Source organism: Panthera onca, chromosome B4 (assembly GCF_046562875.1).
Source record: "Panthera onca isolate mPanOnc1 chromosome B4, mPanOnc1 haplotype 2, whole genome shotgun sequence".
Classification (NCBI taxonomy): domain Eukaryota; kingdom Metazoa; phylum Chordata; class Mammalia; order Carnivora; family Felidae; genus Panthera; species Panthera onca.
Genome location: NC_138345.1, coordinates 68168367 through 68194941, shown reverse-complemented (window position 1 = coordinate 68194941; position 26575 = coordinate 68168367). Strand labels below are relative to the sequence as shown.

Here is a 26575-nt window from a genome sequence, read left to right as displayed (position 1 = left end):
ATCTCATTGCCCATCCTCAATTCTGCCCTTTCTCTCAATATCCATACTCAATTTGTTAGAAAGTTCTGTTTTGCCTTCAAAAATATATCTCAAACCCACGCACTGCTCTCCATGCACATTGCTATCCCATTGTCCTAGCCACTGACATCTCCGACCTGGACATCCCTCACCTTCAATATCCTCCTAGCTATTCTCCATGTTTCTAGTTTTGGCCCTCCAGAAATGCCTTCTCCATACATCATTATTTCTCCTTCGTTTACAAATTCCTTATAGGATCTACAAGCCCCTGCATATCTTGTCATCCACTATTGCTATTTGCATTATAAACTACATCCAAATTTAGTGGCTGACATCAACTATCATTTTACTCTGTCTCATGAGTTTCATATATATAAATTTTTTATTATAGGAGCACCTGGTTGGCTCAGTCGGTTAAGCATCCGACTTCGGCTCAGGTCATGATCTCACGGTTCATGAGTTTGAGTTCAGCTTTGAGCTCCTGCTGTCAGTGTGGAGCCCACTTAGGATCCTCTTTCTCCCTCTCTCTCTGCACCTCCCCCTATCATGCTTTGTCTCTCTCTCACACACAAAAATAAACATTTAAAAATATTTATTGTATATATTTTATATTATAAAATAAAAATTTTTGTTGGGCCTAAGACATACAGAAGTGTAATATATTTGATAATATCTTAAAGGCAGGTGGATGCGAAGTTCTATCAAAGTAAGGATGGTAACTCAAATCCACACGAACAAATGAGGAGGACTAAAAATGGAAAATAAAAAAGTTAATATAACAAACTCTATAAATATGCACTTGCTTTCCTTTCTTCTTGTAGCTTCTTTAGAAGACAGTAACAGAAGAATAACAGGTTTGTAATACATAGAGAGGAATAAAAATAATACATAGCACCAAAAAATGGGTAAGATGCAATAGAGTTATCTAGGAGTAACATTTCCATATCTCACTGAAATTAAGTTAGTAAACATATGAAGTATTCTAACAAGTTCAGATGTAGCTGGTGAGCCCTAGAGTAATAATATGTGTATTTATATTTATATTTAAAATTCATTTATTTATATTCAGTAATGTATATATAGTATATAGAGAGTAACCATTAACTACATAAATATATATTCATTAAAGTAGTTAAGATGTTATACTAGAAAATATTCACTCAAGCAGTAAAGAAGGAATAAAGGAACAAAAACAAGTAAAACATTTAGTAAGCAAAAATACAATGGATAGTTACCACAGGGGAGGTGGGCAGGGAATGGGTGAAATAGGTGATGGGGATAAAGGAATGCACTTGTGATGAGCACCAGGTATTATATGGAAGTGTTGAATCACTAAATTGTACACCTGAAACCAATATTATATTGTGTGTTGACTAACTGGAATTTAAATAAAAACTTAAAAAAAATAAACAGAATAAAATACAATGGCATATATAAACCCAGCTATATAAATAGTAACATGAAATATTAATTGATTAAAGAATCCAATCAAAAGGCAGTGGGTGTCAGGATAAAAAATAAGATGCAACTATATGTTTCAACAGAAAACATACTATAGATTCAAAGATTGAAATAGGCTGACAGTTGTGAAAGACACAACATGTAAACAAGAACCATGCAAAAGTTGGGGTGACTAGATTAATATCAGAAGCACCCTTTCTTTCAAATACAACTCCTGTATCCTGATCCCTCTTCACGATTGTTTCTCTTTAGCACTACTCACCATAGGACTTACTGTACATTTTACTGTACATTTACTGTAATTATTTGTTCATTGCCATCTTTCCTACTAGAATGTAAACTCTTTTGAGTGTATGGTGTGTGTGTGTGTGTGTGTGTGTGTGTGTGTGTGTGTGTGTTTCTTCTCTCTGTTTTGTTCATGGATGGCCAGGTGTATATCCAGAATCTAGGACAGGTTCTTGCATACAATGGAGGCCCCATCAGCATGTGTTTAATAAATGAGCATTATGGGGCCTGATCTAGGAGTTAGAGTAGGGCAGTGAATAAAAACCTTCATCCTCATGGAACTTACTTTCTAGTGGAATAGATATAGATATTTTAATGATAAGTATATTTTTATTCAGCTACCTAGTAAGAACATATATTTAATGAAAATGATTACAATTATTACTCCTTTTTCAAAGCAAACCAAATTTAAATGTGTTCATTGCATTCTGTTCTCTAGTATCTATAATCAGTGTCAGTTAGGCTAGATATCTAATATTATCATTATCATCCATTTTCATTCTCTTCAGAGAAATAGAAAATATCCATACCTCAGGTTTATCAAACATCTAAATTGTTTTTATATTATTTTTCAAATGATCTGATTTTGCCAAGTTTATTGCTAGATAACTTACATTTGCAAGCATAATGTAGCAGAAATATTTCACCTGTTTCTAACTCGTGTTCTTTATATAACATATGGAGAATACCTCAATACTAAAATATATCTAAACCCTCATAACAGCCTTCAGGTTTATATTTAGTTCATTTCACATAATAGGAATAAATTATCAAAGAAAATTAAATCTAAACTAAAACTTCTCAATGATCAATACAATTAAATCCCATTATGTTAGTTAAAGCAAAAATAAGAGCAGGTTTGGGATATTCTGGGATTACTTCTTTTCAAATTTTTAAAAAGATAAACATTTTATTCATTTTGTTTTTTTCTCCCCTTGTGACAACTGAGCACATATTTCTATGTCTCTTCATTATGTCTAAAAGAAACTCTAGCAATTACAAGTTTGTTTAAAAATAATGTCAAAATGACAAACAGAAACAGATTATTTCATTGAAAGGATCCTTCTTTTTCTTTGACATTACAACAGATAAACTGATGTGTGATGTTATAGTCTAGTCATGAAAAATGGCAATGGGAATAGCTATAAAGGTGGGAACCCACTTACTCATTTATTTTTCCTAATCAACTTTTAGAATACCTTAGTATAAGAAAAAAAAATGGAGACCCAAAACTTCACTGAAAATATGTTCTGAGGAAATTCAAAGCAGGTATGATCATCTTTGAAAAACAAAGGCTATAGTAGTGAGAAACTGGGTGCTTAAATTAATATTTATAACCAAAGTGGCTTTTCTAAAAATGCAGAATAATAGTACCTATGTAATTGCAAAAAAAAAAGGGTCATAAATAATAAGCTATAGATATCATTTGCCAAAAAAAAAAAAGATTTCCTGAAGTTTATTTTTCCTAATAAACCTTAGAATTACACATAGCAAACTAGAAAACTAGGAGGCCTCTCTTTGCTTTCCCATTATAGATTCAGAAATGCTGCTTCCCCTGCAGCTTTAAACTGTCTAAGTTCCTTGTGGTTTTCTTCACTACCATCCCACAGGGATACTTGAAAAAAAAATTAAAAATAGAAAAGCATTTCAAGGTAGGTGATGAAATCCTTAAAAAGTCCAGATACTCATTTTTGTGAAAAGAATTCATTTAAAAATATGCACAGATTAATCAGACAAATGAAACTTACCTGTCTTTGCATCTTTCCAGTCATCTGAAAGAATAGTCTTGGTCTGAATAGTGTATTTAGATATAGGACTATGATTGTCTGAACCACGGCTCCAAGTAAGTGCCACAGAAGTGGCTCTAATGTCTTCTATTCGCAGACCACCTGGAGGGCCTGGAGGGCCTGGAATGAAAATATGGGTAATGAATCAATGAATCCCAGCTAGAGAATTAAGTGCACATTAGAATACAAAAAAACATCTTCTATAAAATTAAAGAACATTTGTATGATATAATCGGTGTTGCCATATTTCTTTTGGAATATATAAACTATAACAGGCAATAATAATAATAATATTCTGGCCTTTGCTAAATGGATTCATGGTGTCTCTTTGAAAAAGGAGATAAATGCTATCATTTAGAAATGACATTATTCAAGATAAATATGACAATCTTGGGTTCATAAAATGGATACACATGACAACCTTTGACTTATAAAATGCAATTGGCGTTATAGGACCTAACAGAGTATAGCAAGTTAATAAATGTTTGCTGAATGCATAAATCAGGTATGGTAGCACAAATAAGTCCAGATATGAGAATAGTTAAATGTTTCATTGTGCTTCCCCCAGATGGAACAAATTCTTTTTTATAACCCTAAATGGTCTAGGTAGTTTATTTTACTTGGAGTAGAAAATTCTGGGAATTATTGTATCATTTTGGATAACATATTCATATTAGTTACAGTAATGGGAGTAAATAATATGACAAGAAATATCTCTATTTCCATAAAATGCAAAAAACAATCACCAACTCAGAGATACACCAGAAATGCTCTGAAACACAAAATACTATACTGAAGAGTCTTAGGACAGAAAGATTATTAATGCAGAACATAAAACAATGTTAAAAATAGGTTTTCATAGATGCTTCATAGGTCAGCACCAATATTACTCATTGAGAGCACTATGCCAGGTAGTAAAAAAACACATGATGCATAACTTTTGGGTACAGAAGAGCTTTTCAGGGTCTTGAAAAGAGTGAAATGGACCAGCAAATAAATAACCATAATTGTCGGGGTGCCTGGGTGGCTCAGTGAGTTACACATCCGACTTCAGCTCAGGTCATGATCTCACGGCTTGTGGGTTCGAGCCCTGCGTTGGGCTCTGTGCTGACAGCTCAGAGCCTGGAGCCTGCTTCAGATTCTGTGTCTCCCTCTCTCTCTGCCCCTCCCTTGCTCATGCTCTGTCTCTCTCTCAAAAATAAATAACCACTAAAAAAAATAACTATAATTGTAAATGCCAGTAAATGCCACGATAATGGCATACAAGGCATTTATACTTTACATCACAATTTCTTGTTTTTAAAAATGAGAAAAACATCCTTTAAGTGGTACAGATGCATCCATTGTTTACAATGCCACAGAAGGTTCTCAGGGAATAGAGACGTCCTTGTATACACATCTCAGAAAATACTCTCACTTGTTTTCTTTACACCAGAAAGGAGTCAATCCCCAACTAAATTAGGCATATTAAATATAATAACAACTTTGGTAAAATGATACCTTTGGCTTTTCATTGTGAATGTAGTACTAAAGACATGTGTAGCTAAATATAAATACTTTACTCGTTATTTATCAAATCAGATGCTTAGTCTGCATCATTTTGGTTTTTGCAAATGGGTTTTGGTTTTTGCTAAGGTATAGATGATTTCCTTGTAGCTGATCCCAAGGGGGAAAAGGTATAGATAGATCCATACAAATACATTACTGCTAATACTAAAATAACACAAGACACATCCTATTGATGGTAGTAAATTTTATTATTTGGAGGTTTATATAACATATAAATAAACTTTTATAAATGGATCATCTCTAATAGTGTACTTATAATTCTCGATGTTAATTAAAAGCAACATATATACATCATCCAGAGTAAATGAAAATAGACACATAAGTAATATAGAACACGTGCGATATTCTGAAAGAAAAAACTGCATTTTTCATATGTAAAAACCATATTGATTGGATACTTTTTCTGAGCACAAAGGTATGGCATCAATAAAATGTTAAGGGGGATTTAAGACAGAATTGCCATAGGTTAGCCTTTAACCATTAAAGTATAAATTATTGCCCTGCTGTTATTCTCTGAAGTTCTTGGAGTGGCAAATGAGTAATATTTTAAAAGTTCAGATTAGAGTTGCATATTAGGAACATATTTGTTGGAATCTTACATGCCAAATAATTTCACTTAGTCGTCCATTCATTGAAGAGTAACACTGTTAAGCAAGACATTGTAATTAAGTTTGTGCATTTTGTTTCCTCTGATATATGCTTGGCTGCTAACGGGTTCTTAACAAATATTTTGGTGTCTACATAAATGCATATATCACATTTGAACTTCTCTCAGTTCTGTAAACATAGCAGTCATCCACAACACAAGCTCTACTTTTCCATTTGCCTTGAATATCATCCTAAGGAGGTAAAATTGAGAGAGCAAATGGAAAGGTGTCGGTTGAGATCCTCAAAACCCTGGTGTGGCAATGTTACTTAGTAATGCGAAGTACACTTTTCCATCTAGTAAGTGACTACGAATATCTCCTGGAAAATACCTGAGAGAAAAGTACTATTAAAGGCAGGGATTGTGGAGTTTAAAAGAGGCTTGACTTTAAATTCTTTGCTCTTTGCCTGGTGACTCAGTCGGTTAAGTGCCTGACTCTTGATTTTGGCTCAGGTCGTGATCTCATGGTTGTGATGAGATCTAGCCCTCCTTTGTTGTGTCGGGCTCCATGCTGAGCATGGAGCCTGCTTAAGATTCTCTCTCTCCCTGTCCCTTTGTCGCTCTTGAATGCTCACACAAACTCTCCACGCACTCTAAAATATATGTGTGTGTATATTTATATTTATATTTATGAATATATATAATATAAATATATACAAATATTATATATATAATAAGTTCTATGCCCTGATTTATCATGGGCAAGTTTTTAAAATTATTGTTTCCATTTCCTCATCTGTAAACTAGGAGTAATAAAAATTGATCATAATATAGAATAGTTTTTTTTTTAGGATTGAAACAGTATCTTTAAAGAATATAGTGGTAGACTTGATCCATAGAAAGTCCTCAGTAAACTTTAAGTATCAAAAGTATTGTTGCTATTATTCCTGTAAGAGCTTCCTGGGCATCTGAGCTACTAAGCAGCAGTAATTATTGAATTGGGAGTGATCTGTTTCTCAGCTTGCTCATTTACAACTTGTTTTCATTTAAAAATAAAGTGTTTTCTGATAAATTTGTTGGAGGTGAGGAAAGGTTGGCAGTGTGAAGTCCCTTAGTTTGTACTAAAAAATCACGATGTAGCAAAAACGGAGTGGTGCTATCAAGAGGAACTTGCACAACCCAGGAGGTCAGCTCAGGGCCAGTATTGTATTATCTCCCAGAGGAAGATTTTCAAAGCAGTGTAGCTGATATTACTTGTTCATTTTTTCCTGTTCATAATGGAGAAAAAAGTTTTATGGTAGAAAATAAAATGCAGCTACCAGTTCCTCTCAGCACACACATAAGAAGGCATTCGGAACTGGCCACCCTTGTTATGCTTCCATCAATGAGGAGAAAAAAGCAATACATGATTCTAAGAGTTTCTCTTCCTCCCTCCCTCCCTTTCTCTCTCTCTCTACCTCCACCTCCTCTCTCTCTCTTTCTCTTTTTCTCTGCCTTCTCTCCCTCTCCCTCTCCTTTTTCCTCTCCCTCTCTTTAAGCTCCTACTGTTTTGCAAACACTCTCAAGAAATATACAAGCAATGAATTAAAGTCAGGGAAAAATATAAGCAAATGGACTGTTACATGCAGCTTATTTCATTATTACCCTACTAATATATCTTTCCAATTTCTTAAGTGGCCCTCAGGCAGATAGCTAATTGTTCCTAAGAATGTTATTTATAATGAATTATGTATATATATATATATATATATATATGTGTGTGTGTGTGTACACACACACACACACACACACACACACATATATATATATATATATATATATATATATATATATAAATTAAAATGAAATTAAATTGAAATTATAATGACACAGAGACATTGGTCAGATAGAAAGGAACTTTGGAATTTGACATGCATTTTAAATGCTTATATACATTCAATGAGAAATTATTTTAGTCTTCCATTTTCTTTCTTTTTTAAATTTTTTTAAATTTTTAGATGTTTGTTCACTTACTTTGAGTGGGAGAGGGGTCAGAGAGAGAGGGACAGAGGATCCCAATGACCTAACCCTACGTCAAGAGTTGGATGCTTAACCAACTGAGCCATCCAAGCACCCCCATTCTTTTGTTTTTAATCATTACAGATCAGGATGGCAGGAGGAGGGGGAAGTGTGTGTGGAGGAACTGGGATAATTTCTCTGACTAGCCCTGGCAAAACTTCATTTGATTCTTCTCACTACCATTAAATACTTAGGAAGCTGGAAAGAGAGGAGTAAGGAGAAAAATAAAAAAAGATCTGGGGGAGGAGGTAAAAAGCTTTTTAAATGACCCTTTTTGTTTTTAGTTTTTATGAAGACAGTCTGACCAAATCCTCGTAGGATAAAATTTCCAGTGCAAACTTCAGTGTCGATACTCTCTATCTCCTATTCAAAATCATGGTGCTCTATCACTATTTTTCTTAGACCTACCTTTCTGTACTTCTTCAGGTAGAGGCTGCGACTATGTAATTCCTTCTCTATTTGCACTACCCTCTGTCTTACTATCCTGGTTTTTCACTTATATTCTTTTCCTCTGCCTTTAAATATCCCTCGCAGAGATTGCTGCCTGAGAACGCTCCATAAAAATCTCACCTATAGGGGATAATTAGTGGTCTGTCAAGGTCCTTGCTAGTGCTATGTTTCAACATTGTGGGTTCTTCAAAGTCAGGCAAAAGGAATCTACAATTACTGAAGTTTGTTCTTTTTTTTCTTTTCAACCAGTGAAGAAGGACTGTGGGAAATATCCAGAATGGTCCTCTATCATCTGTGGTTCAATGCAGTCTCATTTGCCACATTGATACTCCCTACCCCTAAATCTCTCCAGGTTCTCAATGTTTTAACTATGAAATCATTGACTGCAGGCAAATAACAAAAATATTTCAGTATGTAATATGGATCACATACATTTTAGAGTGCATGTAAGTGAATATCTGTATATTTACCAAAGGATCCAGAAGTCTAGAAATGTTATTGCCAGAGTCACCCAGATAGTTTGTAACAGAGTACAGATTGGGACAAGAGACTGGGTGTCCTGGCATAACTCACACAAAATGAGAAAAGGCCCATTTGAAATTTAGATCCTGCAGCCCGAAGGTGCCTATCTGCAAAAGCCCTCCAAAAAGCTACCTGAATACTGACAGGTTTTCCCTGTTGTTTTCTTGGATTTCTGTGTGTTTTTTTGAATCATATAATGTATTTTTTAACAAGTATGAACTCATAACAACATAAAATTTATATGACATAAAATGTTAGTGAATACAAATTTTATATGTTTTATTTTAATAAAACTAATATATTTTACTGGGCCCTTGTTATATTGAAGTCACTGCTAAATCTCATCATCAATGATGTAGGTGCTATCATTTTTGCTACTTTACAGATGAGGAAACAGAGACATGGATAGATTAAACGATCACAGTCATACAGCTAGCAAATGACAAAGCTAGGATGTAAACACAGCCAATCTGCCATGAAACCAACTTTCCAATAACTATAGCATGATGATTTAAATTATTGCATTATCAGAATCAAATTCAAAAAATGGTATTGAGCTTTCTTTGGAGACCTGTCTTGTTGGGGACAGTATGAATATCTTGGGCACAAGTGTATATTTTAGAAAAAATGACCAAAACTGTTATAACAATGACCATAACTTTTTAAATCTTTGCTTGATCTGTTAACTCAGATAAATGAAGATAACACATCAGCTGTCTATAAATTCATACTCAATATATCCCCAGTTTTTCTTGATCACCATAAAGCCATCTGTTAACTTTCCTTAATTTTGCCAGTGTCTTTAGGTAAAAATGCCTATGTATGAGCAAAATATAGATGTGATTTCCACTCAATTCTTGGTCATAGGTAATCAGAGGAAAAACTGAGCAAGAACACAATTATTTATCAATTTGGCCATTTCTTCTTTGGGAAAGTAGTAACATTCTATGAAAAGGAGTTTAGACACTTGAGAAAAAATCGCCAGGAAAAAAATATTTTAAAATGTCCCCATCAATAATTGAGACACATTTTCGGATGAGTCAAATGGGATAGAAGATTTGAAACTGGGACCCTCCAGCATTAAACAGGCTGCACAGCAGCCATGACTCCACCCCATGCATTGCTTGAGTTTGTGCTGACCTTTAGGCAGTACTGATTACTAATGTACTTTCTTCTTCTTAAACACTGACTTTCTAAACAACCGGACCCTAAACTTTTGGTCCTTTTGGGACTCCCTTCCACATGGCACACACATTTAATATAAACCTTCACGCTCCAGAGCTGCTGCAAGTGTGAAACACATCTAGCATTACTCTCTACCTGTAATTCCCATTAAGCCATTAAAGCAAACACCACATGCAAAACTCTGTGATTCTTTATTTTTTACTAAAATAGCAAATTTTAATGAAAAGTTTGAATGTTAAGGAAACAAAAACTTCTCAGAACAAATTATCTTCCCTTTTAAAATAAAATAATCTTGAAAAAATCACATTACTGAAAGGACATCAGTTATATTAGGAGAGGCGACCTCTTTTTTTACCAGTATGTGTCAGCTAAAGTCCTTTTATTATTGTAGGCCTATTTCTGTTCTCAAAATTAGTTAAGACAATGGTTCTACATAATGTTCTGAAACACAGTTCAATGTCATGGGGTCTTGTCAATGTTTAAAGCTCTACTAAGGTGAAGGTGAATATTAAACATCCCTACCATTTAATAGGAGCATGGTAGTTTTTTAACCTCTAACATTGAGAGAAGTGAACTTAGATCCATTCGTAATGAGAATAAATCTAACAGGAGAGCAATGAATCTTTATAACCTCTACTTATTATCAATGCAGTTTATTTAAACAAGAATATTCTCCCTTTCCCAGAAACAGGAAAAGCACATTTGTTGTCATGTGATTTTCTTTCAAATTTTTATTCTTTCTTTTTTAAAGCTATATCCCCATCTAGGGGCATCTGGGTGGCTCAGTCGGTTAAGTGTCTGACTTCAGCTCAGGTCATGATCGCATGGCCCTTGAGTTTGAGCCCCGCATCAGGTTCTATGCTGACAGCTCAGATTCTGTGTCTCCCTCTCTCTCTACCCCTCCCCTGCTCACACTCTGTCTCTCTCTCAAAAATAAATAAACATTAAAATTTTTTTTAAAAACCAACAACTATATCCCCATCTGGTCTTGGTGGTATACTTTCAATTACGGTCTATGAAAGATGCCCACAATGATGATTCATGCACATATCTCCATGATGATATTTACAGGTACATGAGAGTTTCAGAAAAATTCTAAATATCTTATTAAAATGGCAATTGATCTGGATCTCTATTCTAAATTCTAAGATAGTTCCATTTGTGACAATAATTGAGACTGGAAATTTTTAAAAAAATTAAAAAGATGGAAATTAACAACATCTTGAGCCAGAGATTTTTATTCCTTTATGATGACTAATGAGTTATTTAAAAAAGAACACTACATATATATTTAAGAGTCATATCCATATCCCTCAAAACTTTCCTGAGAGTTCTTCCAACAACAGATGGGGTTGCTTGAGCTACTAAACGAGAAGTTTATATAATACCTTATACCTAAATATAAACCTGTTTAAGAGCAAAATTATTTCTGGTAAAGAGACAAGAATTTTAAGCATGTCTTTTTGACCAAAGGGGAAAAATTAAAGTGTTTTGAAACAATGAAATTTAAGCAGTTCCAGAAAGAATTATATATACTTCATTTTAATCTTTCACTTCTGCTCAAGTCCTTCCAGTCACAGTCTCAAATTTCCTGCCCAAATTAAAGATCCAAGAAGGTTGATGGTAGGAGTTAATAAAATTAAATACACATCCATGCTGTTAACGGCTTGGTATCTTCACGTAAACCTTGCTACTGAGACAACAATTTTCTCTGGATGCTGTCCATTTTCACTTCCCAATCCCAGGAATTGTTCCAAAAACCCTACAGAGCCATGGACAGTCTTGAGTTGTTTATTGCTGCTTTTCATCCATTCTTGCCAAAGAATATATATATGGCATCAGGATACAAAAGACCAATGGAGTAATGCTCCTTAGAATGCATCCTAATTAATATGACACCTTAGTGAATTTGACAACAACACTGTTCATTACCTGCTTGGCTAAATCAAACAGTCCATTCAGTGGCAATACTCCTGTATTATAATTCACCAGTTCTTCATAATTTTTTTCAGATAATGAGCTAATTTCTGAGATATGTAATTTCAATGAAAAACAGGACATGAAAACACAAAAATTTCACTTGGCCATTATAAGACGTACTAGGTTAGTTCACTAGCCATTTTTCATATTAGTGAAGCTATAATTATATTTTTAAATATCTTCCTGCTCAAAAGTATGTTTAGAAGTTTCAAAGGGGGAAAATCCTCTAAGATCTAGATGGGAGGGAAAACTGCAGAAGCTACAAAATTGAGTAAATTAGTATAATCTAGAATAATACGTTAAAAAAAAAGAAAGAAAGAAAAAAAGGCTTTCACACAAATGGTGAGTGTCAACGATCACCAGGTTGGAGGCAGGCTGGCACAGACGGGGAGAAAAGGATCCACCATGTTTTTCTCTCCATCTTTTCTGTTTTTACCTGCAAGAGGAAAGATCAAGGCTGAAGGGACAGTGTGGATGCCCGGTTAGGGGCAGGAAGCCATGTGCTTTGGGTATTTGCCATGAGTCCTTGATGGGTAAGTTGAACTAATGAGCAAAGGAAAACATCTTCTCCTAGACACTGGAGATGGGAGTCCAAGAGAGAAGGCTAAAGTGACAAGCTTTGGCCCAACCAAACCTCTCTCCCCCTGTATAGTGACTGACTTTCTAGAGAACAAGAGCTGTACCTGGATCCGTTCCCCCACGTTAGCAAATAAACAAACAAAAACTCCTAGAACCTTTGTAATTTCATTCCAGAAGTGCAAGTCTACTTACTAAAACATGTGCTTGAAGGCTTACAACAAGAAAAAAATACTGAGGGTGAACTTAGCAATGATTCTAAAAAGCTAATCAGTGTTTGGGACTGGATGTCACGGGAACTTGTGTCTTGAGGTATATGGTATTTATTTTTTATGTCTACATTATACATTAATAGCAAAGAGGGAAGAAATAAAGGAAGATGTTTATAAAACATCACCATGGTCATTGTGTGAACCGTAACTATTATTATTCTCTTTCATAAATATGGAATCTGAGACTTAGAGTGATTAACTGACTAGCCTAAGACCACAGCTGAATCAGTAGTGGAAGTGGCTTTCTAAGGTACATTTGCTTCATGCCAAATGTCATACCTTTTAAATTGCACCATATAGATCTTTTTCTTTTAATTTTTTAAAGCTTATTTATTTATTTTGAGAGAGTGAGACTGAGAGAGAGTGCAAGTGGGATAGGGGCAGAGAGAGAGGGGAGAGAATCCCAAGCAGGCTCCGCACTGCCAATGCAGAGCCCGATGTAGGGCTCAAATTCACAAACTATGAGATCACTACCTGAGCTGAAACCAAGAGTTGGGCGCTCAACTGACTGAGCCATCCAGATGCCTCACATCATGTAGATCTTTTAATGATTGTATGCATATATTAACTATAGTATTAGAGAAAATCATGTAATTTATAGGATGACCAGCCACCTCTTTCCCTTACCCATAACTAAGTATAATTTGATTATTAGAATTAGACCACTTTACCACACTATTTTCTCTCTGATGGTGACTATTTAACTATGAGAAATAATATGTAAAAACTCGCTTTTGCTGACTGCTTATTGCAAATTTTGTCCTTATGATAAATGGTAACAAAGGGCGCCAAATTCACTTGTCACTTTAAACACATGAGATTTCTACATCTTTTCAATGAGAACTGGAAGTATTAATTTTGGATATATTCTGTGCAAACACCACTCCCCTCACTCCCTGGCCTTTAAATAAAGTTTTGGTAGATTTTGCTATATTAGCAGAGTTTGTTTCTCTGAACCCTGAGGTTTTAAGTCTGGTAAGAGGGGACTCTGCACAGTCACACAGCAAGTCTCCCTAAACTGCCGTACAATAGAGTTCCATTTCCTTGATTTAGGCACCTTAGCTACCAGCTTACACAAGAACATATCAGACGGTGACATCAGACAGATCTGACATATTACTGTCAGTAACGGTCCGTTGCTCCTGGAGAGATTCTCAGGAACATGTGGAGTTGCTCAAGCTCTGGTGTTGACAGCCAGTAAGACCGGAGGGAGCTGAAGTTTAGAGGTATATTCTTCAGTGTGACAGAGCCTCGACTATTCAGGGACACTCATACAAGGGATCACTACATCTTGGCATGTCACGAGTTACTTGCTACTCACATGTTTGTGTATTATTTCTTTTCTAAAATGAAGTGGGTTCAAGGTTGTCCCTGCAACATGCTAACTCTTAGCTTACTTGCATCATCCCGACGCACTTTCAAAGGAGTTGGCACTCTCGCTGCCCTGGGAAATTCACAGAAACCACAGCCAGCTTCCTCACCTCCTCTCGTGTCCATAGAGTGACCATTACTGATGGCTAATATTGGACAATTAGAAACTAAAATAGTGTTTTACTTTTTAGGGAACAAAAAGCCTTGGGATTTATGCCAGAATGGGCATTGACTTGTAAGTGTACTGGGCAGTCAAATAGTATAATGGGAAAGTGCAGTAGCAGAGGAAAGACAGAAGTCACTGCTGTGCTGATGTAATGATAGGTCCTAAGTCAAATTTAGATAACACATGGGGTATTCTGTCAAGTATGGGATCCTGTAGTTACCTTTAAGGAGGAAGTGGAGACGATGCGAAACATGGTTGTATCATAGTTCAAATCCACAGCTGGGTTTGTAGGATATCAAGAGAGAGTCTACAGAGTCAGCTACAGAATACTTTTCACATTTCTTCCTTTCTCTTTGAGTATATCTTAATTAATTTGATGATATCAAGATTTTACTTTCCTCTCTAACCTAACTTTGAATGATCATCAATACTTCAGAGTGGTTTGGGTACACAATTTAATTAACTTGATAAAATAAACCACATGCCAACAGTGAAACAGATGTAAAATAAAAATGATATGATCTGGCTTTTATATGTTGGGAAGTTAAGCATTAAGTGAAGTAAAATAAGTTATATAGTAAATTTAGAGCACTGGTATCTGGCCAAGTTGTGGCTTTATAAGGTGAGAGCTGAAGATTATTCCTTTTCCTTTTTTAAATTCCCTCTGCTAATGAAATGGGATTACCAGTTATTACACTACTACCTCACAGCAATTTTAAGATACAACAAAAAGATGACATGATAAAATTTATATGAGACTCCTATAGACATATCCATTATAAAGTAAAACATTTAAATATTTGAATAGGTGAATGTTATTTATTTTAAAAAAATTAATGTTGATTTATTTTTCAGAGTGAGAGACAGACAGAGCGTGAGTGGGAGAGGGGCAGAGAGATAAGGAGACACACACAGAGTCTCAAGCGGGGTCCAGGCTCTGAGCTGTCAGCACAGAGCTGACTTGGGGTTCAAACTCACAGACCTCAAGATCATGACCTGAGCTGAAGTCAGAGGCTTAACAGACTGAGCCACCCACGTGCCCCTTGAATGAATCAATTTTAAAGCTAAAGAGCACATTTTAAAATCAAGCTTTAAAGCCACCTCCTATATTTATTGTTTTTGCTATTATAATTGCATGATGCTGAGTAGCTATATATATATATATATATATATATATATATATATATATACATACATATTTTTAACTACTATAATTTCCCCTGTTATTAGGTCAGCTATAAATTATCGTGGGCAAAAATAAAATTGCAAAACGGCATCAGTGACTTTCTATGGAATAAAAAGTTCTTACCAATAAAGAAAGAGGCCTACTTTTTAAATTTTCAAAATTTATTATTTTATCTCATTGAATATATCTGGATTAGTGTTTGGTTATATTGTGTTCCAGCTATGAGCTAGATGTTACATCTGTAGTCAGGCTGCTTGGATTAAAATCTCATTCTGCTTAGTAGCTGTATGACCTTAAGCCTCATTGGGACTCAATTTTTTTATGTGTAAATTGGGGATAACAATAGTATCCATCACTTAAAACAGTGCCTGTTAAGTAATAAGCCTTTAATTAATATTATGTATCTTTATATAGGAAATACATGATATATGGTAAGTAATATGTATTTTAATACCATATGTCTTTATGATACACTATCTTCTATATTATACATTAAATTATATAATTATATATCTTTATTTTTATTTTATATTCATAATATAATGTTTTTCATGGCCTGAAGATTGGAGTTGTAAACATAATATTCTTCCAACATACATTGAAATTATTTTCAAAATATGAACTAATTGTCATTTATGTATGCTCATAAAGACTTTAAACTATCTCTATCTGAACTGTTGTTATAATTTGACATAACTGGCATAAATGTCACATAAATTTGGCACCACTGGTAAATACACCAGCTGTATAAAGCCTAGCATACAGCACTGCAGTAGAGCATGTAAAAGTGCACCATGGCTATTAAGCTCTGTAAAGCTTTCCTCCTTTCTCTCCTGGAATCAGAGTGAGGAGAAGTGAGTTTGCTGATTATTTGTTAAGGGATCCGTGGATACAGACAGACTGTGTAGCAAAGAGTAAGTTTCAGTTTGCCAAAAGCTGACCAGTTTGATTATGAGACGAAGAGGGTCAGGAACAATTAATTAACAAAGAGGAGAAGAAACCCTCCCTGAAAACGTCTCTCCTTGCATTCCATTGAGGAAAAAGATAAGTAATCCAAATCTTCATCTGTGTATGTACTACAGTGTTGTGTACCAGCTTATGATTCTTACACAATTGTTTTAATTTTTGAATTTGTAAAATGAGGTGTTACACTAGATCAATTTCAAGACCCATCTTAAAGCATAAAATCGTACGACTCATTCTGAATGAATTACATAATATGTTGATATATTTGAAAATCACCTTGAATTTACATCAATTTACATTGAACTTACACTGAGGAAGACAATTTCAAATCATTGGTGTACTTCATAACTTCAGTAGTATTGGAAGAGTTGTTATTTTTACTAGAGCTTTAAAAAAATAGCTTTAAAAAATAGAACTACTACTGAGTTCGAACTTTGAAGCAATCAAGCTACTCTCTAAATTCTGTATTTATTCAAAACAGATACACATTCCAGCTCATTATTTCAGTATTAGTATGTAACAGTTATGGAGATCTGCCCCCTAGCAGCTTTTGAATCTGTTGATCTCAATGGAAAGGAGAATGCTTAATTTCTGGGCAGGCTTTCACTATTAATAGATGTATCACTGTGGTTTAGTGCCAAGTGGGCTCAGGATGCCTCAGGATGGCGCCCCGTCAGTCATTGTTCCAGCCAGTGTGGGCAGCAAGGGCCATTTTCCTGTCTCAGTCCTGTGAGGGCTGATGAGATGGAATCTTTAGTCTGTCTCTGTGGCAAACTTTCTTGGACAACACAAGTGGAAAGTAGAGGCAATTATCCAAGTATCTGAGGTAAATGTGTGTTTTTCTGACCCAAATACTTGAAAAACTACCTCAACTCTTCTCTTTGGTTTGATTATGATTATCTGGACACATCTTTCTGCCTTTATAAGTGTATCTCTTTTCTGGATGTCTTCATATAAGTGCGTATGGTGGCAGGGGTGGTAAGGTGTATGCGTATTGGTATGCCTAACTTGGTCCATGTACTACAGGAAACTTTTCTGTCTGTTCTTCCTAATTTTATAGAGACTAAATTGATTAATTTCAAAGGCCTTTGAAATTCATTTAGGCATGCCATGTCTTAATAATTTTGAATACAAATCCATAGTCTCATATTGGATAGTAATTTGAATATAGGATTTCTTAAACACAATTGGAATATTTATGCCAGATACCACAAAAATCTAAATTGTGATTTAATACCAGAAGTTCCACAAATCTTAACATGACAACAGACTTTCTTTCCTTTTGCTTTTACTCATAGCCAAGGACTCTAGGTTAGCCATACAAGTAGAATTCCAAATAACCCAGGAATTAATAGTTTAATCTCTTTTAGTGACTGTCTTTGGTTTTATCTTTTTCCACAATGTTTTAAACCCTTAACTGCTATTTATTAGCATATGCCACACAATGGGAAGGAAAGAGAAAAGAGCAGAAGCTGTAATCTCTAACTTTTACTACTTAGTAGCGGCAATTCTAGAATGGACTTGGTCATCGTTCTGATACTATACCAAATTAACTATAGAAAGCTTTAAAGTATTAGCTACAGAAGTTTTAGAAATTAACTATAGATTTTATTTATTTGTATTCTCTGGGAGAAGCTCTAATACAATGACAAACCTGGACTGCTTATCACTAAGCAGATGGTAATACAGGGCAAATCTCTCTTAGAGTCCAAATTTACAAAATGAAGGCATAGGAATTATCTAAATGACTTCTAGGATTAATATTAAATTTAAAATTGTATATTCAAATTTGAACATAACTGCAGAGATTTCATGTAGTTACTGTGAAGAGCAAACAAGATGTAATTAATGCATGATTTGACAATAACAGAACCAATAAAGCCTTTTGATCTTAAAGAAAATGTTTATGTATTCCATATTTTTTAAGGAAAGAGTACTAACTAACCTGAAACAACAATATCTGAGTAAATGCATCAAAACCAATTTTGCCTGGATATGCTCTGGATATGAACTCTGCTAATATAAAAGAGCTAAGCATTTCCTGTAGAAAAGACCACTAGCCAACCATTGATTTAAAATATAGCAATATTGGGGCGCCTGGGTGGCTCAGTCAGTTAAGCATCTGACTTTGGCTCAGGCCATGATCTCGCATTTCATGAGTGCAAGCCCCATGTCAGGCTCTGTGCTGACAGCTCACAGCCTGGAGCCTGCTTTGGATTCTATCTCTGTCTCTGTCTCTCTCTCTCTCTGCCCCTCCCCCGCTCGTGAGCTATCTCTCTCTCTCAAAAATAAATAAAAACGTTAAAAATAAAATAAAATAAAATAAAATAAAATATAGCAATATTATTCAGATAAAATGTATATTGACAGTTTCCATCAGGTTATTTATTTGGCTATGTTATCTTAACTTATTCAATGCAGGTTTTAAAAGTGGGTTACTCATCAGCCAAAATGATCTCCTTAAGAAAGAATCTGGTAACCACGTCATTAGGCCAAGTAATAAAAACTTCAATGAATTACATCAAATAAAAATGACATCTAACATATCCATTTCCATTCTGCAACTGTACTCTGCTTTGGGAATAAAGCAGAAAGCTACACACACACACACACACACACACACACACACACACACACGTCATCTAAATAAAAATGAATTTCAGCTACCCTTTTTTTCCAAACATTTCCAAATTTATATAGCATATGTCAGGGTTTGAGAATTTGACCAAAACAAAAGGAAACAAAAGTTTCAGATAGTGAAAGTCTTTTTTCTTTTGTGTTTAAATCTCAGACTTACACTAAGAAATTTTGTTTAACATGGTATTTAAGATGTAAAACAACAACAACAAAAAGCCAGGGCATCTGAAAAATATGGTCTTCATTGCATTTTCTGTTTTGGCAAGTTTAGTGCCAAACATTATGTTCAGCTGGGTGTCAGGAAGGTCTTCCTAATAATTGGTAGCAATGCCAAGAATATTTATAATACAACAGAAATACCATGGAAAGTGGTAAAACATGGATGTCAAAGCCTAATTTCTTGCCTTTGTGACCTAATTTTATGGTCCATTTTTTAATGTTGTCCAAAAGTACACTCATGAAAGAGATTTTAGGTTTGGCAATCTGCATAAATATTCCCATAAGTGCTGCTGAATAAATCCTGGAAAACCTTTCCCTCTAAAGGACACTCTTAGCTGAAGAGCTTAGGTTTTTCAGAAGTGTCTTTCATTAAAGAACATTCATACAGGGCTCTTCATGTGTGCCAAAGCTTGCTTGATGAGGCTGACCTGAAATACATTTTTATGGCACCTAAGAAGTAAAACATTTATTATAACAACGAGGACATTTTTATCAATTCTCTTAGTTCAGAGTTTTATTAAGAGGTCTAAAAACATTTGAAGTTTAATAACTGGTTCTTTTTTTGTAACTAAGAATAGTTTTAAACTATAAAGTTTTTTTTTAATATTAAGAAATTTATATTTGTTTGAGTTCTAAATCCCTTTGGCTATACTATGCACACATCTGTTTTAAAAGGTTAATTCTGAAGCTACCTCCTTCTCTGATACAATATTATTTTAAATTGAGTTTATATATGCTCTCTTGGTAGGAAAAAAAAAGCTTTCACTAAAATCTTCTATAAACAAATTTAAACATCATAATACCAAGAATGGTATTATAACTTCTTGTAAAGTTATCTTAAATTTTATAGTAGTGCTCTAGTTGGGGAATGTTTCATCATATTTGGTTTTTGTTTCTTCTTTACTGCCGATATACACTCAGATTGAGTAGTTCTGTGATTAACTGAAGAGCTTTTGAAGCTAAACCATCTTACTTAGTGGGACTTAGGGTTTAAGTCCAGTTGTGCTAAAATGATGATGAGGGTGAGGGAAAAACTCAAGGCCTTAGTTCTTCTCCCCACCTGGGCTGTTCTCCTCCATTCCCATACCACTCCTGGCCTTCTGTGGCTTCTGGAAAAACATTAATATCATTTTTCAATTGTCGCCTGATTGACTTCTATTTGGTTTGCATAGGACACACTGGAGGAAAAGAGGACCTTACTATCTTATGAAACACATTTCTAAAATAAATTATCCCCAAAATACATTGGATAAACAAAACAGGATTACTTGCAAACTATTTTCCATGGATACCCTGGAACAATAATTCCTGAATACAAGTTAGAGACCACTTTATTACAACCATCTGGAGCCTTATTAAAAATAGAGTTTGGCCAACCCAGGCCAGGTTTGAACATTTGGTCACTTTGGTTTGCTTTATTAATTTGATGTCCTCCATAATAAATATCAAAAAATATTTAATGTTTATTTCAAGGAAAGACAGAAATGCATAGGGAAAAAAAATGAAGATGGGTTTTGGGGAAGAAAGAAGAAAACACATACAGTTCTCTGTCGCTTTTCAGAAATTCAGCTCTGGTCCCAAATCTGCAGGCCCACTAATTTTTTTCTAGGTCTGGAGGCTAACTGGACCCACTTCCTTAGAAGGTAGTTTGTGGCCATCACTTGTTTAAATATTACCTCTGGGTGTACCATACTCCACTTCTTCTAAAATTATACTATCCTTGAAAAAAGGAGCCCATAAATACTTATTTTCTTTATACTTTCAGTGTATTACATGTTCAGTGATTTTTAAAACTTCCTGTTTTGAGATAATTGTAGATTCACATGTATTTGTGAAAGATAATGCCGGGAGATTCTGTATCTCCTTTGCTCATCCCTCGCCATATCACTAAAGTATACTAGCACAACGGGAAAATTTACTTTGCTATAATCCATCATCCTTATTCAGATTTCACTAGTTTTACATGTCTTCATTTGTGTGCCTGTATGTTTCTGTAGTCCTAAGCAACTTTTCTTTTTATCCAATGCATAGACCATCACAGTTACAGAACAATTTCATCAAAAGAATCCTCTGTGGCACCCTTTCCTGGCTACATCTATTTCCTTTTCTCGGCCCTCCCTAACCCATGCCAATCATTAATCTATTCTCCATCTCTATAGTTTTGTCATTTTAAGAATGCTATGTAAAGGGAATCACACAGTATGTAACCTTTGAGATTGGCTTTTTCTTCACTCAGCATAAATCTCCCGAGATACATCCAAGTTGTGTGTATCAATAGATCATTTCCCTTTTATTTTTGAGCGTTATTCCATGGGACTCATGTACCACAGTTGAACCATTCCCCTATTGGAGGAGATGTGGTTTTTTCCAGTTTTTGATTAGTATGGATAAAGCTGTTGTAAACATTTGTGTATATATTTTTATGTGAACATATGTTCTTATGTCTCTGAGATAAATGCCCAGGAGTACTGGGTTGTATGGTAAGCACATGGCTACCAACTGCCATACTCATGTCCAGAGTGGCTGTCCCATTTCACATTTTCATCAGCAATGTGTGAGTAACTCACTGTCTCTACATCACTATTTTTTTTTATTTTAGGCATTCTGATATGTATATAGTGATAAGCCATTATGGTTTTAAATGTACTTTCTCCCAGTGGCTAATGATGTTCAACATCTTTTATATGTTTATTTCCTGGGGTGTCTGGGTGGCTCAGTTGGTTAAGCATCTGACTCTTGGTTTCAGCTCAGGTCAGGATCTCACATTTTGAGATTTTGAGCCCTGCATCAGGCTCTGCACTGACAGCTCAGAGCCTGCTTGGGCCCCTCTCCTGCCCCTCCCCTGCTCGCACATGCTCCCTCTCTCTCTCAAAAGAAATAAACTTCAAAAAAATTATGTGTTTATTTCCCATTGTATATCATCTTCATTGAAATGTCTGCTCATGTCTTTTGTCATTTGTCACACTGTTGTTTTAGGGTCTTAAGAATTCTTCACATATTCTGTACACAAATCTTTTGTTGGGCATGTAGTTTGCAAATATTTCCTCCCAGTCAGTAGCTTTCTCTTCGTTATCTTCACACTTTCACAAAGCAAAAGGTTTTAATTTTGAAGAAGTCCACATTATCACTTTTTCATCTTATACATTATGCTTTTGGTGTCAAGTCTAAGAACTTTTACCCTACTCCTAGCTGCTGAACATTTTCATCTTCATGATTTTTCCTGAAAGTTCCATAGTTTTACATTTTACATTTAAGTCTATGATTTACTTGGAGTTAATTTTATATAAGGTTTGAGGATTAGGTCAAGGCTCTTTTTTTTTTTTTCTTTTTGGTCTGTGAATGCCCAATTGTTCCAGCATCATTTATTGGAAAGACTATCTTTCTTCCAGTGAAAAACCTTAGCATCTTTGTTAAAAATCATTTGGGCATATGTGTAGGAGTTATTTTTTGTGCCCAGTGATGATGCACCATGGTTCATCAGGCCAATCTTTAATCCAACTTTGCTAGACTCATCCCGGCACTATTAACTCAAAAACTTCTCTAAGAGAGGACTCAGAATTGTGTGTCTTTAATCATAGTGGTAAATCTAATGTACCACTGGGGACTCTACCCAGAGGTTACACAAAGATCTCTCATGAATCTTTGCTGAGGTTGGTGGTGAGGAAGTGGAGGGTATGAGGTGACTCTGTGACACTCTTTTATTAAATTAATTAACAAATATTTGACATTTAGGGAAACTTAAAAAAAATAAGAAATGGCTACTTATGTTCTTGCTACTTGGCTTAAGAAATGAAACATCACTTATAAAGATGTAGCTTCCTGTGGGTCCCCTCCCTCTTCGGTCACATCCTCCTCCCCTTCTGTCTCCAACCTCAGAAGTAACCACCCTCCTATATTTTATGATTATCGTTTTCATGCATTCTCTATATTTGAGCATATAAAATATGCACATACATAGGCATGTATCTACATATATAAAGATATATACATATATATCTACATATATACACATATGCATATATACTCATATATGTCTAATTTGTTATTTTAACAGAAATCTGAAGTAAAAGCAACTACCAACTTGATCAGAGAACAAGTTATCATTCTCATTAGTCCTCAAACCCAGACAACAGCAGCATATCCTGAAGTCTGGCTTATTAGCTTAGTTTGCTTACATTTATCCACATGCTTACTGGCTTCTTTGCTCACCATGCTCTCTGACATCTCAGAACTTTATTCTGGGATTATTTTCCTTCTTCCTGAATTCTACCCATTAGACATTCCTTTATACATAACACTTTCTTGGAGGATAAACTCTGTTATTGTTTGTCTAAATATAACTTTATTTTTCCTCATTATCAACGATAATTTGTCTGGATATACACTTTTTGGTGGACATTTACTTTTCCTTTAGCACTTTGAAGACATAACTCCATGGCTGTTGTTGTATCTACAGCTGCATAACAAATTATCCGAAACCCAGTGGTTTAAAACAGCAATAAACATTGCCTCTCATATCTTCTGTGGCCTAAGAACTTTTTAGTGGCATAGCTGGATAGTTCTTGATCAAGATGTTGACCAAGGCTACAGTCATCTGAAAGCTTGCCTGGAGGATCTGCTTTCTAGATGGGTTACTGGAATGACTGAGAAATTGATACTGGTTATCAGTAGGAGGTCTTATCCCCTCCTCATGTAGGCTTCTCTACAAGATGCTGAAATGTCCTCATGACATGGCTTCCTCCAGATTAAGAGTTCCAAGAACCAAGGGAGAAGAAGTGATGTGCTTTATGACAGTGTTCAGCACTGTCACTCCTGTTGGCATATGGAGCAACCCTTAGTGTGAAAGGGATTACACAATGGTTGGTATACCAGAAAGCAAAATGAGTGGAGGCCATCTTGAAGTCTGACTCCCCCCAGTTACTTGGTGACTTTTATTGCTGATGCTGATTAGTCTGCAGTCGATGTATTGCGAGGCATTTGCAAAAAGGTATTTTTCACTTTTGCTGTACTTACCATTTTCTATCTATTTTTAATGTTCTTGGGTTTTATTTTCATTATTTATTTTTATTGATTGTTCTTGTGTTTCATTGTGATTCTTAAAAATGAGAAACCATATTTCTCACTAATTTCCAAAAATCTGTAGTCATTATCTTTTTGAAAGGTTTTTCTCTCCTACTTTATCTATTAGTTCTTCTGATCATCTGATTTGACAAATACTGTTTTCTCATTAGATCCTTAATATCATCATCTCATTTTCATAATTTGTTTTTGTTTCTCTGTGCTGAAATGTGTTAATTTCCTCACATCCACCTCTTAGGTTCCCTGATCCTTTCCTGATCTGTCTCTAATTATTGTTTAACTTACTGATTAATCTATTGTTTTTATTATTTTCAATGATTATATTTATCATTTATAGAAACTGTCCTTGTTTTTCCCCCTCCAAACTGCTAATTTTTATAGTATCTTGTTTCAAACTCATTTTGGCCAGTTCTTTTATTTATTTAAAGATATGGGCAGGATTATTCTCATTCCTATTCCAATGATTAGAATATGTGAAGTACCTTGAACTTAAACACTATTGTTGTCCATCAGTCTAACTCCTGGTTCTCTCTCATTATGGCCTGTCATTCTTTGCATAATTTCATATTTGAAGGCTCACTATTTAGAGAGGGTATTCTTCTGCCTTTGCCAAGGCTGTGAGGAAGAACGTATACTGATTTATCCAAAACTTTGGGTGCTTTTAATGAAAGAGTTTTTAGAACACTGAATGAGCATATTGCCAGTAAAGTAAATAGTTTTGATTTCTTTCAATCAGTGCAACTTGAATTCTATATATAGGGCTTCCAAAACCATACTGCTTGAATAAAGGTTACTTGTGCAAAAACAAGCTCTATTCTGTACAAAGACTAGCAGAAACCTATCCATAGTGAAAGGACAGAAGTAGTATAAAAGGCAACTTTGGAAATCAAAAGTGCAAATCACACAGTAAGTATGACCCCATGATTTGAAATTGTTTGCATAACTGGAGGAATGGACAATGTGCACCACTTTTATGGTCTAATCTTTGAGCATCCATTGGCTCATTTAGTGGGTAAATAAGTTGAAGTCCTATAGATTTTTAATTTTCTTAATGTTTATTTTTTGAGACAGAGACAGAAAGAGAGAGAGACAGAGCGTGAGCAGGGGAGAGGCAGAGAGAGGGAGAGACACAGAATCTGAAGTAGGCTCTAGGCTCTGAGCTGTCAGCACAGAGCCTGACGTAGGCTCGAATCCATGAGCCGAGCCACGAGATCATGACCTGAGCCGAAGTCGAATGCCTAACCAACCGAGCCACCCAGGTACCCCTAAGTCCTATCCATTTTTAAACATAAATATTTAGGACTGTTACAATGACTTGTAGCTGATTATTAGACCATTTTCTATAAATTGGTTTTGGTTGACCACATTAGCTATTGTTTTCCTTATTTCTCAATCCCATCATACATTAAACAGATAAAGGGTGGAAGATGAGTTTTCTCTGGGCAAAAAGCTCCATGAAATCAGATCCAATGTTACATTTTCCTTGGACTGTTTTTTTCCTATATTTAATTTCATTTTATATGTAGAAGCACTCAGATTTAACTAATGCAGTGCCTCTATTCTAAACTCAGTTTAAAATAATGATGAAAAATATAAACCAAAAACACATTTTTCTCTCTCATAGAAATTCCTTTCATCAAACTTTATGAACATACACACATTCACCCATCCATGGTTACACACACACACACACACACACACACACACACACACACACACGGTGTGATAACAATAATTTTCATTTGTATTCGTTCCCTTCAAGGTAACATAGGCTAAAAGAAACCATAATGTCTAAGTTACATCTGAATATTTCTACTTTCATTTCAGCCTTCTGATAAGGCATAACAGTTTACACACTAAACTAGTTTTATTGTCCAAAAAATTTATCAGGGATCATCAGAGGAAATTACTTTCCTCTCTAACCTGCTCACTGCCCCACTCCTAACACTAATTTCAGAATCAGCAGTTTAGATCACTGACATCTGAAAATGAATTAGAATTAGTTCATCTCGAATCTGGCAAATTCTTTTATATATATATATATATATATATATATATATATATACACACACACATATATAATGTCTAATATATAACATATTCAATATGTTTTGAGACATACATTCTTGGAAGGTTGAGTGAAAATTGAGTTTTTCAAAAGCAATTCATAATCTAAATGTGCTACTAGATCTCACTATGTGG

The 26575-nt window shown here is 35.0% G+C and overlaps 1 protein-coding gene across 5 annotated transcripts in view; it reads right to left on the bottom strand.

The window, feature by feature from the left end:
• Positions 1-26575, bottom strand: part of CNTN1 (contactin 1) — a 362253-nt gene that overhangs the window by 82428 nt on the left and 253250 nt on the right. For 4 of the 5 annotated variants that reach the window (XM_060657917.3, XM_060657918.3, XM_060657916.3 and 1 more), the window contains one exon: positions 3513-3671. In XM_060657917.3, coding sequence (XP_060513900.1) covers positions 3513-3671 — 159 coding nt within the window. Of the gene's footprint in view, positions 1-3512; positions 3672-9054; positions 12338-26575 lie in introns of those variants that run through there. The other variant, XM_060657920.3, reaches the window with a different exon arrangement.